The 13,962-nt window shown below is 51.9% G+C and overlaps 1 protein-coding gene across 2 annotated transcripts in view; it reads left to right on the top strand.

The window, feature by feature from the left end:
• Positions 1–13,962, top strand: part of KDM1B (lysine demethylase 1B) — a 97,470-nt gene that overhangs the window by 79,799 nt on the left and 3,709 nt on the right. For both annotated transcript variants that reach the window (XM_046005457.1, XM_046005455.1), the window contains exons 14-20: positions 1,533–1,660; positions 2,754–2,885; positions 3,425–3,499; positions 7,498–7,614; positions 8,303–8,428; positions 9,266–9,388; positions 11,014–11,166. In XM_046005457.1, coding sequence (XP_045861413.1) covers positions 1,533–1,660; positions 2,754–2,885; positions 3,425–3,499; positions 7,498–7,614; positions 8,303–8,428; positions 9,266–9,388; positions 11,014–11,166 — 854 coding nt within the window. The remainder of the gene's footprint in view (positions 1–1,532; positions 1,661–2,753; positions 2,886–3,424; positions 3,500–7,497; positions 7,615–8,302; positions 8,429–9,265; positions 9,389–11,013; positions 11,167–13,962) is intronic.

The following is a 13,962-nucleotide window of genomic DNA, read 5'->3' on the forward strand; positions in this document are numbered from 1 at the left end:
AAGTTGGTTTTTCTAATTAATATTATCTGGGAAAGCTCTAATAACGGTGCGTACGTGTCTGCATAAAGAAAGTCCCGGTTCTCTCCCGCCTCGTAGTGTCTGAGCAGAGATGCCAGCTCGTTAGCACTTCGCTGAAAACATCCAGATAGAAATACTGAGAAGCTAGAGTTAATTTCAGGGAGCATATGTAATAACGCTTTAAGTGTAATTTACATGAAAATCACATTAAGGCTTTTCCCAGTCTATTAATACTTAATTTTATATACTGTTTTAGAAATCTTGGTTCCTCCCGAATCTCTACAAAACCTAAAGGAAAATAGAAACCACGTAGCAGGAGGCAGGAATGGGACTGCAAGATGGTAATGAAGGTAGCACAAAGGCCCTGTGGTCGGGGGGCCGAAGCCTAGCACAGACCCAGCCGTGCCGTGGCCATCCCCGTATCACGATGTAGCATGAATTTGAACGAGAGCCTGGAGTTGTCCAATTTTTTTTTTTCTGAACCCACTTTCAGTTCCGTTTCTAGTTGAGCAAGTGCACAGGCTTGATAGAAGGAAGCTTTGAGTCCACAGCGCACATGTGGGCTGGTGGTCCTCAGGGCGAAGGTTAGGAAGAAGTGCCGTGTGCTAAGATGTTTCCAGTTTGTCAGACATCAGCCTCCCCACACCCCGTCCCCCCACAAAGGGAATCTAAGACCAGAGCCGAGTGATAATACCACAGGGCTGTGTGTCTGTGTAGTTGAACGTTCCGGTTGTGTGGAATGGTTGAAGGTGGGGGTTGCCGGTAAGCGGGATTCCCGAGGCACGTGGTGGCCGGCGGATGCTGGAGTGGCAGGGGGCCGGGCCAGGCCTTGGGGGCAGCCAGTGAGGGGAGAGGCGGCAGCGGTCCTCCCACGGTCGGCATTTACCCGCAGGAGACCCGGCTGCCGCTCCGTGGAACGTGGGAGCCGGCAGGTAGTAGGTGCTATCTTGAGAAAGGCTGAAAATGTGCTGGCTTGGTCTGGCTGTGGGTTTGGGAATTTATGACACAGGCGGTAGAAAACCAGTAATTAAAAGGCATCGAGGCAGAAGGCTCGGGTGACGAAAGCCCGCGGTGGATCATTCTTGTTTTGGAGAGAAGGTAGCCGGTAGTCTGTCGGAGGGCTCTGGGTTGGGGTGAGATGTTCTAAGAACTGGACTTGAGGTGGTGGCAGTAGGACCAGAAAGGGAGGAGGAATTTTCTCTGGGGCACAGGGGGTACCTCCCTCTCCAAACTTGAGCAAAAAGAAGAAATTGTTCAACGAGGCAGAAACGAAACATGGTTGAAGATGCAGAGCTACAGACTGTGTTTCCAGTTAAGATAAGCTTTTCCTTCCTGAGCGAAACCAACCTTAGCAAGATGTCCTGTCCCCCCACGCCACGCACCCCGGGTCTCCTTGGGAAGGGACATCAGCCGCTTGGGGGTGTGCGGGGTCGCAGGAGGAGCAGAACGCGGGGTAGAGGATGAGGAAATGACGTGACCGCTCTTTGCTCTGCTTTGCTCCCTTCCCGTTCCAGAAAAGATCGAAGAGATCTACAAAGCGTTCATCACGGAGTCCGGCATCCAGTTCAGTGAGCTCGAGGAGCAGGTGCTGCACTTCCACCTGAGCAACCTGGAGTACGCCTGCGGCAGCAGCCTGCGCCAGGTGTGCGGGCTCCGCGCGGGCTGGGGCGCGTGTCCGTCTGCCGGGTCCCGGCTGTGACCCGGGCTCTGCACATGCTGGTGCGCGTGTGTCCGTGTGCCGGGTCTTGGCCCTGAACCCGGGCTGCTCTGGGTAAACAGGAAATACGGGTTCTGCTCTTGGCAAGTTCAAAAACCGTGACTTCTGAACGAAGTCGCCCCACCGTGGTTTAGAGCTTGTTTTGGTGTTAAAGCTAGAGAAACCTTTCTTCAGAGAGTGTGTCAGAAGGGCCCTGGTGCTGGATCTGCGTGGGGCCCAGAGCCTGGCGTGCTGGCCGCCCTCCTTCCCCTGCGCGCCCCGCTCCACGGAGGCCCTGCGGGCGGCCCTGGGGAACCCTGCGTGGTCTGAGAGCACTGCTCTCCAGAGACCGAAATAGAGGAGCCTTGCAGGTGTGGTCTGTGAATCTTGCTGAAATAAATTTAAACTTGCCTCACTCCTGGAACGACCGTGGTCTTGATACTCAGATCTTCTATATTTTGAATCGAGGCTCCACAGATGACCCTGGCTTATTGTCCAAATCAGGATGTCTCCATTTTCATTCATTCTTTTTTTTCTTTTTTACTATTTATTTGTCAGAGAGAGAGAGGGAGGAACAGGCTCCCCGCTGAGCAAGGACCCCCACCCCCCACCCCCTGGGATCATGAGCTGAGCTGAAGGCAGATGCTTAACCAGCTGGGCTACCAGGCATTCACCATTGCCATTGGAGTAACACTGTTTTCCACAATCGTGCAGGATTTCAGCCTCTGTAGAAATGCCGTGTTGGTGACAGTTATAGATAGAGTTCTCCAAATGCAGTTTCATTCATCGAGTTCTCCTTTTTCAGCATTGTTGATACACAGTATACCTTGCTGTCAAGGAGTGGTACCCAGGTCCAAATCATGTCTCCTTTTGTTCCAAAATAAGCTTTCCTGGAGTGTTTGGCTGGCTTACTTGGTAGAAGGTGCCAGTCTCAACCTTGGGGTCATGAGTTCAAGTCCCACATTAGGGTAGAGTTTACATAATAAATAAATAGACAGACCAAAAAAAATAAGCTTTCCTGCACATTATCGTTTCCCAGGTGTCTGCTCGCTCCTGGGACCACAACGAGTTCTTTGCCCAGTTCGCTGGTGACCACACTCTGCTAATGCCTGGCTACTCCGTCATCATTGAGAAACTGGCAGAAGGCCTAGACATTCGGCTCGAATCTCCAGTGAGTGTCGACAGCGTTGGAGGGGGGACGCTCTGAATGGACCTTGTGTTTGGAGGATGGGAAGCGTGAGGCGCGTGGGTCACACAGGAGACAGGTGCTTGCCGTGACCTCGTTCGTTAGGTAGCCCCGCTGTTTGGAAGCAGCAGTGGTGCAGATGCGTCTTGGTTACTCGTGTGTGTGGGAGTCTCATGACCTCGCTGACACTGTGCATCTGTGTTCATTCGGAAATTCTCCCTTCGCATCTTTGTCCCTGTGCGTTCGCACTGTGCATTGCTCTGATCGCAGAGACTGTAACATGGTGTATGCTTCACTTTAGATAAGCGATTTTAAAGAGTTTCCATATTCTGACAGTGTTTATAAATTTTAATGACTGGGTGAGAGTTCCCTGAAGTAAGCTGTAAATGTCGTTCAGATCTCTGAATGCCAGGAAATGATTCTTTGGCTTCTTGGAGATAGACATTCACATGATATACTTGGAGAGGATCCTGGATGGTACGGCTCCATCCCTCATGGTTTTCATGATTATTTGTCTCGAGCAGGTACAGAGCATTGATTATTCTGGAGATGAGGTGCAGGTTACCCTTACGGATGGGACAGGGTGTACAGCACAAAAGGTAAGTGCAAGGAGTTCACTAGGTGCTGCTAGGGACCTGGGGGTCTGGGAAAACCGTCTTTTCCACCAAGTAGTTTGCCTTTGGCAATCTGCCTGGAGATGGAGTCCTGAAGACTCACCTATCTCCACTTAATCCTGTGTGGGTCTGCAGATCTGATATAATTGCTCTAACACCATATGGATTTCATGGTAGGTGGAATTCCAAAAAGTGTTTCTTTTTTTTTTTTTTTTTTTTAAGATTTTATTTCTTTGACAGAGAGAGATCACAAGTAGATAGGCAGGCAGAGAGAGAGGGAGGGAAGCAGGCACCCTGCTGAGCAGAGAGCCCGATGCGGGACTCGATCCCAGGACCCTGGGATCATGACCTGAGCCGAAGGCAGTGGCCCAACCCACTGAGCCTCCCAGGCGCCCCAAAAAGTGTTTCTTAAAGTGCGTTCTGGGGTACATGAGTCCTGAGAGTTGAATAAGAAAAATCCTTTGGCCAAATAAGTTTGAAAAGTATTCTATACTGCAGTCTACTTTTTGGGTTAAGTATGAGTGTGTTAAAGGCTCTGAGAAGTTGTGTATTACCAAAAAAAAAGTTTATTTTGTTTAATTTGGTACTTTCCAAGTTGGCAGTGGGTTTTTTTTTTTTTTTTTTAGTTTGTTTTGCCGTGGGATCATTTTTCTGTTGAAGGCAGCTCTGTTTTCATTTTGAAACTGGCAGGAGTACTTTTATATTGTTGGGATTCTTTATAAACTTCAGTAGATGGACAGCGGAAGGTGTTATACTCTGGGATGTCACACGGAGATTTCTGCGGTGTTGGGGAGAGCAGGGGTGCTTCCATGAACCAGAGGGGGATGAATAAGACCCATAAATTTATTCCGGTTTATTTATGTCTGAAATGAGGACCAAATTGTATCACAGAGGCTATCACTGGTTCCTGGATTAGCTGTGCTCTGCACTTTCCAGTTATTTCCAGGTACTCCACGGCCCATGATGCTCCTAAGGATCGCAGGTCAGGTGAAGAGACGGAGTCTAGGGTATGAGCCCGCGGGGCAGATCCTCCTGTCACTCCCGCCATTGGCTGCCGGGGGTGTTGGGACTGGTAGGATGCAGTCTTCGGACTGTAGCGCTTCTCAGTCCCGACTCACGTGGGAACCGCCCGTGAGGGGCTTAAGAAGAAAAACTGCAGCCAGAGCTCCTCCCCGCACAGGTTCTCAGTGACTCGGGCTGGTCATGTCTGTAATTCTTCCCCCGGTCAGTCCAGCCTGCAGCCGGGCCAGCGACAGTGTCCTCGACTGTGAACCCCAAAGTGAGAGTCAGGCTAATATCTGACGCTTCTCCAAGTGGTGAATTTTTTTTTTTTAAATACCTCTTTTTAAAATTGAAGATCAGCCGATGGCTCAACCTCTGGGATTTTGTGACTCTGCCTCTTGGCGGCCCCTGCTGGGTCACCCTCTGCCTGACCCTAACCAGGCACCTTTGCCTTCCGTTCTTTGGATCCGGCTCTCCAGGGGTATCAGGGCAGAGCGGTGTTTCAAAGTCTGCTCCGAAATGTTTAAAGTCTTTTTATTTTTATGGCAGTCTGCACACATCATGGTTTGAATTGGAAGTTTCCAAACCAACTTGTAAGTGAAGGATGACCGCCCCAGCCTGACACACCGACAAACGTTTACAAACAAAGCTGTAGTGCGGGTTTCCAGGCTGCTTGACCCGAGAGCTGGTGTGAGTCTCTGGCCAGCTCTGTTTCTCTCTTCTGCCTGTTTACCTTAGTTCATGGGCCTTTTTTTTTTTTTTTAAGATTTTATTTATTTATTTGACAGAGAGAAATCACAAGTAAGCAGAGAGGCAGGCAGAGGGAGGGGGAAGCAGGCTTCCCGCTGAGCAGAGAGCCGGACCCAGTGGCAGGACCCTGAGATCATGACCTGACCCGACAGCAGAGGCTTAACCCACTGAGCCACCCAGGCGCCCAGCTCATGTGCTTTTTTTTTTTTTTTTTTTTTTTAAAGATTTTATTTATTTGACAGAGAGAGATCATAAGTAGGCAGAGAGGCAGACAGAGAGAGTGAGAGGGAAGCAGGCTCCCTGCTGAGCAGAGAGCCCGATGTGGGACTCGATCCCAGGACCCTGAGATCATGACCTGAGCTGAAGGCAGCAGCTTAAACCACTGAGCCACCCAGGCGCCCCCTCATGTGCTTTTGAAAGCTTTTTGTTTGTTAAGAAAATATCTAGATCTGGGACGCCTGGATGGCTCAGTTGGTCAAGTGCCTGCCTTTGGCTGAGGTCATGATCTTGGGTTCCGGGGACCGAGTCCCTGCTCAGTGGGGAGCCTGCTTCTCCCTCTGCCTGCTGCTCCCCCTGCTTATACAGTCGCTTTCTCACTGACAAATAAATAAAATCTTAAAATCTAGATCTTATTTCCTTAAAGTTCTTATGCATCCAAGAGAATAATTGCTCCCTTTTTAAAAAAAGATTTTATGTATTTATTTGACAGAGAAACAGAGCACAGGAGCAGGGGGAGGGGGAGAGGGAGAAGCAGGCTCCTGCTGAGCAGGGAGCCTGGCACGGGGCTGGATCCCAGGACCGTGGGATCGTGACCTGAGCTGAAGGCAGATGCTTAACCGACTCAGCCACCCATGCACCCCCCCACACTTTTTTTTGATTGCATGCTGAAAACACTTTCTACTTTCTACAAGTTCCCTGTAGCAGAAAATAGTGACGCAATGTTAGGAAGAACTCTGGCCTTCCTGGGGTCCTGGAGTTGGGGTTCAAGCCAAGCACACTCAGTCTTTGATGAGGGCTCTGGTAGCTAGAGCGGTTGGCATTCAGTTCCACTGCACGCTGCTCCTGCTGTGCTGGCCCCCAGCATAGATGGCGGAAATACCACACACACACACACACACACACACGCACGCGCGCACACACACACACACACACACACACACACACTTCCCAGACACTAGCAGCTGAGGTTCTGGATGGAAATGGTGCAGCCACTCAGCCACACTAGTGGGAGACCTGGAAGTTGTGGTGTGGCTTCTGCTTCACTTCTGACAAGCAGGACTGTCAGGGTGTCGGGCTCTTCTGCAGCAGGGCCGTTGGAGGCCCCAGGGTCCACTCCCTCTCCGCAGGGGAGTCACAAGGCAGGCGTTCAGGAGCCCACGTTGTGACTCTGCCTCTAGGCGGCCCCTGCTGGGTCACCAGCAGGGTGACGCTTGTTCTATAAGCGGCCCGATTCTCAAGCCGGCAGCAGGAATGATGGCTTCTGGCGCTGGTCATGGTAACATGGCTCTGGAGCCAGAGATGTCCCGACTATATGGAGAGACAGCAGCTCTTTGTGGCCGGGTTCTGTGATGGGACTTGGAGAGTCATTCTTGAAGGCTCTTTTAGCACAGCACCTGTTAATTCAGTTCTCCTAAATGATTTTATGAGCCATTGGAGACTCTGCGATAAATTGTTTTCTCCTTTAAAAAAATTTTTTGTGGCTCTTTGTGATTATAATACTCTGTACTGTTTTTGATGTGCTTTACCATTTATGTAACATATTGATGTATGTTGTAAGAGTTTTCATTTTAAGCCTTACCTCAGTTCTTTGAAGTTAGCAGGGCAGGTATTGGCTGCACACTAGAAAGTTTCAGATATGATACACAAATATAGTTTCCTGATTCCATATTTAGGGCCATTTCCTATTACAGTACTGCTTTTCAGGATTGGGACCTATTGAGCCTTTCTACCCAGGGTTATTCTAAACCATCAAGACCTTTCTGTGAGTTCTTCCATGTGGATGCCACTTCTGCTCAGCCAGGCACCGTTGTGCAGTGAACAACCTGGCCAATGGAACATGACGGACCTTGCTCTTCCCAATATAAAAATAAGGGGATGTTGACAATCTCATGATTGGCAGTAGGGAGAAATGTCCTTTGTGTGTTGAGATTTTTCTGGAAATGAACCCACTGAGTGGTTGTGGTGTTAGGTTCGGTTGCTTTTGTGTGTTCATTGTTCATTTTTTCTCACAGGTATTAGTCACGGTCCCACTGGCCTTACTGCAGAAGGGTGCCATTCACTTTAACCCACCGCTGTCAGAAAAGAAGATGAAGGCTATCAACAGCTTAGGTGCAGGCATCATTGAAAAGGTGACAAGTTACTCAAGCCCGGTGACTGGCATTCCCTAACTTCTGGTATTGGGAAGTAGGGGATAATTTTTTAATTCAAATAAAATTCGAAGATTTTCTTTTCATTGGAATAATCATTCATGAAGAATACAGAAGGATACTAGCAAAACGAGAGGAGAAAAGCTGGGCCAAGGTCTGAATTTTGACGTTAGGAAAATGAATCTTACTATTCAGAATTTTAACTTGGCATATAAATATGTAAATAAGGTAGCTCTTTTGGAGGGGGGGCTGCTTTCTATGCCTGCCCTCCTTTAATTGGTCCCAGTGAGGAGAGAGTTTCAGTTCCTCTGCCTTTAAAATCTCTAGCAGAAATGCGAGGGCTTCAGGGGATCCTGGCGGCCCTAGGGTTGGCTGGAATTGGCTGTAGCGACATTCGCTCCAGACCAGGTCTCAGGAATGCTTTGCATCTTCACAGCGGCCTGGTGGTTGCTGGTGGGTCCCATTGTCATCGGTGGGAGTATGGGACTGAACAGCACAAAAAGCCAGATGCTCACAAGAGAACAAACAAGACGGGTGCCTGGAAAGGGAGCATTTAGGTTTGTTTTTCCGTGCCTAGCTCTTCAGTCGAGAACTATAGGTTGCTTCTTAGAGATTGCCGTATTCCGGATCCCAGAGACTCCTAACCCTCTCTCTCTTGCTCACTTTCCAGATTGCCTTGCAATTCCCTTACCGATTTTGGGACAGTAAAGTTCAAGGGGCTGACTTTTTTGGTCACGTACCTCCTAGCGCCAGCAAGCGGGGGCTTTTCGCTGTGTTCTATGACATGGATCCCCAGGTAAGTCGCTGGAGAAACATGGCTTGAGTCCCCCTGCCGCAGTCAGAATCCGGTCACGCTCCAGAACTGATGGCAGTGTGGACGCTCTGGGTCCTTGTGCGGTGCTTGAGGATGCTTGGCCTGGGCCATTGTCCTGCAGCAGCCCCGCCGTCTGCCGAGTTCTCTTCAAGGGCCGTCGTTGCTCCCCGGGCAGTGGGTCAGTTGCTTTAGGAAACGGGTCTCTCGGGCTGGTGGGGCGTCTTCTTGGGGCGAGTCAGCGCAGCACGGTGATGAGCGGGACCTGAACTCTGCTCTCGAGGGTCCTCCTGAGAGCGGCCCAGAGGAGGGCAGGCAGGGGGTCGCCCGATGCGATCGGAGGGCAAGGGGCGTGCCTGGGACAGGAGAGGTACTACTGGTTCCTGCAGAAGGATCACCCTTGTTGTTCCCTTTTCTTCTTCCTCCCAAGAAACTTCATCTTAAGAGGTTTCCCTTGGGAGCCATGGGCAAAATTTCTTTACCGTGTAAGAAGGATTTTTCCCTTATTTTACCTGCAGACGTCCCTTCTCCACCCTCTGTTTCTTCTAGAACGAGTTCCTACAAGGGGAAAGCCTAGAGCATCCCCGAACTTCCTATCTACCCTCCTTCCCGAGCTTCTCCGCCGCGAACGACGAAATGTCTAGATGAATAAGGAGTTTTGTGAGGGAAGCGAGCTGCACACTGAGAGCAGGAGGGGGAGGGACGGGAGGGGCCGCGGCGGGGGGGGGGGGGGGGGGGGTTGCTTGTGAGCACCGGGATTGGGGACTTCGGTCCTGAAAGCAGAGAACGTGAACTGCCGGTGCCTTCCTCTCGCGCCTGCAGAAGCAGCACAGCGTGCTGATGTCCGTGGTCGCCGGGGAGGCCGTGGCGTCCGTCAGGACCCTGGACGACAAGCAGGTGCTGCAGCTGTGCATGGCCGTCCTCCGGGAGCTGTTCAAGGAGCAGGTCAGAGACCAGCGCGCTCTCCGCGGCGGGAGCCCCAAGGATGAAGGCGATCCGGGGGCCGCGTCCTTCCTCTTTCCCGGGTCCAGCCTCCCACCTCTGTGCCTGCCCCGGTCCGCACGGGCCAGCGTGGCAGACAGCAGACTGGGTGGTTTAAACCACAGCCACAGATTTTCTCCCGGGCTGGGGCCGGAAGTCCAAGAGCAGGTGCCGGCGGGTCTGGTTCCTTCGGAGGCCGCCCGCCCTCCTTGGCCTGCAGGTGGCCGCTTCTCCCTGTGCCCTCACCCGCCCTTCCCTCTGTGCTTGTCCGTGTCCTCCCCTCTTCTCATGGGGACACAGTCCTCCTGGGTTAGAGCCCACCCTGAGGCTCTAACGTGATTCCCTCACGGATGGCCCGTTCTCAGATAGCGTCCCCTTCGGAGGTACTGGGGCGAGGGGCAGCAACGTAGGAATTTGGGGGGGACACGCACGAGCCTGTAGCAGTATTCCTACCACCTTTCACACCACTGTCTTCCTTTTTGGCTCACATCACGCACTCCCTTCCTTCCTTCCTCCCTCCTTTTTTATGCTAATCCACAGAGCGTGGCTGTTCGCTGGGGAACTGCCCAAAATGTGGAACGCGTCACGAATTTGCACGTCATTCTTGCAGAGGCCCTGCTCATCTCCATGCGGTTCCTGTTTGAGTGTGTGTGTGTGCGCTGCAGCGAGCGCCACGGCCCTGCTTTCCCGGGGATGGTGGAAGCTCCGCATTTCCCCGATGTCCGGGGTTAACCCACACCCCAGCAAGCTTTGACAACTTCCCTTCCGAAGGAATATTGTCCAGAATTTTCGCCCACCCCACAGACGCAGCTCGTCCCTTCTCTGTCTTTTCTCCGAGGAGCTCAGGGTACTTCCTATGTGCCAGCCTACCAAATCTCACGATTTCTGGAGACCTGGAAATGGCGTGGCTGCTGTCTTTTTCAAATAAAGGAGTGGGAGTAGAAAGAACTGAAATGACTCAAAAGTTACATAAATTAGAGAAAGAGAGGCCACCCTGGTTGGGGGGGGGGGTCTGTTGCTTATTTTACGTGATGTGATTACATCTTACAGTTGTCCCTCACTTGGGGTTTTTGCCCCCAAACTTGTTTTCATGCTCGTTATTTGGAACTGAGCACATTGTGTCTGTAGAAATATTTTTCCTGCTGGTGCCTGTCAGAGGCCTGAATTACTTGAAACTTAGTGAACGTGAAACATCGCGTCCTATGGCCGTTCTGTGGAGGCTGTTGAGGATTCCAGCCCGTCCCGGGGCTGCCCCTTTCCCTTCTGCTCCGACCCACCCGCCGCTCTGTGCCGGGCGTCCGCAGGGGCCACTCTGAGTCTTAGCGGCTGGCGCGGGCCGGCTGGATGGGGGCCTGCGTCTCTGGCTGGAGAGGGTGTAGCCGTGAGACGTGGGGAGGTTGCAGAGTTCGGGCGGGGCATGGAGGATGCCACACAAGTCCGGGGCCTGGGTGGATGCGGGGGGACGGTAGGGGACAGGGCAGAGGGACGATGCCATTTCTGGAGGCGGGGGCCCGGGAGTCGCTGCTCCAGGCCGCAGCTGTCTCAGTCCCTCTTGGATCCTGGTTCATGGTTCCTTCCGCTTGACACAGGAAGTCCCCGATCCCACGAAGTATTTTGTCACCCGGTGGAGCGCAGACCCCTGGATCCAGATGGCGTACAGCTTTGTGAAGACGGGCGGGAGCGGAGAAGCCTACGATATCATCGCCGAGGAGATACAAGGAACAGTCTTCTTCGCCGGCGAGGTGCGTGTCCGGACCCCGAGCCAGACGCTTTTTATTTGGTTACTTTATGTTAATTGAAGTGGATCCAGGGTTTCAAAGCAAAGTCAGATATGGTCAAAGTGTTCTGACGCTGGGGACGCCCGGGTGGCGCCGTCCCTTAAGCGTCTGACTCTGATTTCAGCTCAGGTCCTGATCTCAGGGACGTGAGGTGGAGCCCGGCAGTCGGGCTCCACGCCGGGATGGAGGCCGCTGCACTCTGTCCCCCTCTCCCTGCCCCCAACACACACACTCTCTCTCCCTCGAATCTTAAAAAAAACCCAAACAAACCAAAACCATCATGAGGCAGGACAGCAGATGCCCCCTCAACACCCTCGTCCCCCCTCTCAGGACAGCTGTTTTGAACCCTTTCTGTCGCTTCTTCGGGAATTTACTTCTGTCTCCAAACATTTCTGCTGTTGACTTCTGACGTGACGAGGCAGACTTCGGCCGCTGGCATCCCCTCAGGCTGACGATGTGGCCCGTGTGGTGCGGGGCTTTCACACTTGGGAAGGGCATCGGTGCTCCCGTGACGTGGCTTCCTGCAGGGCCGGCGTTCGTGCAGCTTTGACGGCCGTCATGGCCCCTGTGCTCAGTAGCTCAGTGCTCGCCCCCCGCCCCGCCGTCCTCCCCAGAGCACCGCCGAGTGCCTGGGACCTGGCACGTTCGCTCCACTTTTGGAAACCCCCTTCCTGGCGTCCCTGGCTGGTGCGCTGGTCTGCACTGGTTGATCTCTGGGACCCCTCCTTCCCGCTCTCCAGGGTTGGCATTTTACTGTCTAGATTACTCTCTCCTTTCCTCTTAACGTTTGTTTTAAACTGGGGTAGATTATGCACGACGTACAGTTCACCATCGGAACTGTTTGAAGTCCGTAAAGAACTTCGGTTAAGTCGGCAGTTGTCGCTGTCAGTCAACCCGCAGCTCTTGTGGTTGGGCTGCTCTGAGCGCCACTTAACATGGACAGACGTCACAGACTCCCCACCTGTCATCTTTGGGATCCAGTTCCTTTTTTTTTTTTTTTTTAGATTTTATTTATTTGACAGAGAGAGATCACAAGTAGGCAGAGAGGCAGGCAGAGAGAGAGAGAGAGAGGGAAGCAGGCTCCCCACTGAGCAGAGAGGCCGATGCGGGACTCGATCCCAGGACCCTGAGATCATGACCTGAGCCGAAGGCAGCGGCTTAACCCACTGAGCCACCCAGGCGCCCCCGGGATCCAGTTTCTTTATGTCAGGGCCTGAGAAGTCAAACTGTCGGAACTACGTGGATTGTGCCTTTGGCAAATGATCTGGAAGTATTTTTCTTCCTTGTTTCTAATAGTGAAGAGTCTCGTTACTCCCCCTGCACTGCATGAGCCTCGCAGAGACTGTTGGGGGTCTCGTGGTCACCCCTGCGGGACACTTGCTGGGATAGAAGCGCTCCGCCCCCCTCACCCCCCATCTCAGTGTAGCCGCGGTCAGGTTCCGGACACCATGAACGACAGTCATGAACTACAGTGCCCATTTCCATCTAGAATGAGGCTTTTACCATCTTGCCTGTTTTCAGGTCTGCAGTTCAGTGGGATCAAATACACTGACGCTGCTGTGCCCCCGTCACCACCGTCCCCTCCAGAACATCTTCATCCTGCGGAGTGAAACAACACTCCCCACTCCCCCTCCCTCCGCCCCTGGCCGCCACATCTCTACTGCGTCTCTGCGGATTGTTCTGGGTGCCTCATCCTCTCAGTGGAAGGAACCGTGTGTGTCCTTTCGTGACTGGCTTATTTCCCTCAGCAGAATGTTCTTAAAGGTTCATCCAGATTGTGGCACGGGTCAGAATATCCTTCATTTTTTAAGACTAAATATAGTCCATTGCGTGTATAGATATTTTTAAAAAAATATTAGAGCATAAGCAGGGAGAGGGAGAGGAGGAAGCAGGCTCCCCATTGAGCGGGGAACCTGGTATGGGGCTCGATCCCAGGACCCTGAGATCATGACCTGAGCTGAGGCTAGATGCTTAACGCACTGAGCCCCCAGGCGCCTGACAGATGACATTTCGTGTAGGCATTCACGTCCTGGATGCTTGAGCTGCTGCTGTGAACACGGGTGTGTACATATCTTCAGGAACCTCCTTTGGGTTCTCTGGGGCATATGCCCAGAAGAGGCATTGCAGGGTCATACACTAACTCTCTGGTTAACTCTTTGAAGAACCGCTACACTGTTTCCTACAGTAACGCCATCAGTTTACACCCACCAGCAGTCACAAAGGTTCCGACACTTGGAGACTTTAAGATTGATTTATTATTTTAGAGAGAGAGTGTGTGTGTGGGTGGGGAGGGTCAAAGGGAGAGAGAATCTCAAGCAGACTCTGTATGGACCGGGGGGAACCTGGTGCTTGGTTCACTTTCATGACCCTCAGATCCTGACCTGAGCCAAAGTCAAGAGTCAGACATTCAACTAACTGAGCCACCCAGGCGCCCTGCGATTTTCTGTGGGTTGTTGATAATGGCCGTCGTAATGGGTATGAAGCGGCATGCCTTCTGTCTTGGCTTATTTCTGTTGAGAAATGTTTTGCTGTTTTACCACTGATTTTTTGTGCCCGTTTTCACTTGTGTGTGTGTAATCTAGAGTGTGTGTAATTCATATCCTTCAGTCCTTGGTTTTTTCACTTCTGATCATTCTCTCCCATTTTTTCCCTTATTTCTAGATCTTCTGTTACATATATTGGAACTCCTGAATTGATTATCTGATTTTTTTCTGTGCTGTTACTCGTCTCTGTCATCTTACCATGTTGTGGGGAGATCCA

The sequence above is a fragment of the Meles meles genome, chromosome 5 (assembly GCF_922984935.1).
Source record: "Meles meles chromosome 5, mMelMel3.1 paternal haplotype, whole genome shotgun sequence".
In the NCBI taxonomy this organism is placed as follows: domain Eukaryota; kingdom Metazoa; phylum Chordata; class Mammalia; order Carnivora; family Mustelidae; genus Meles; species Meles meles.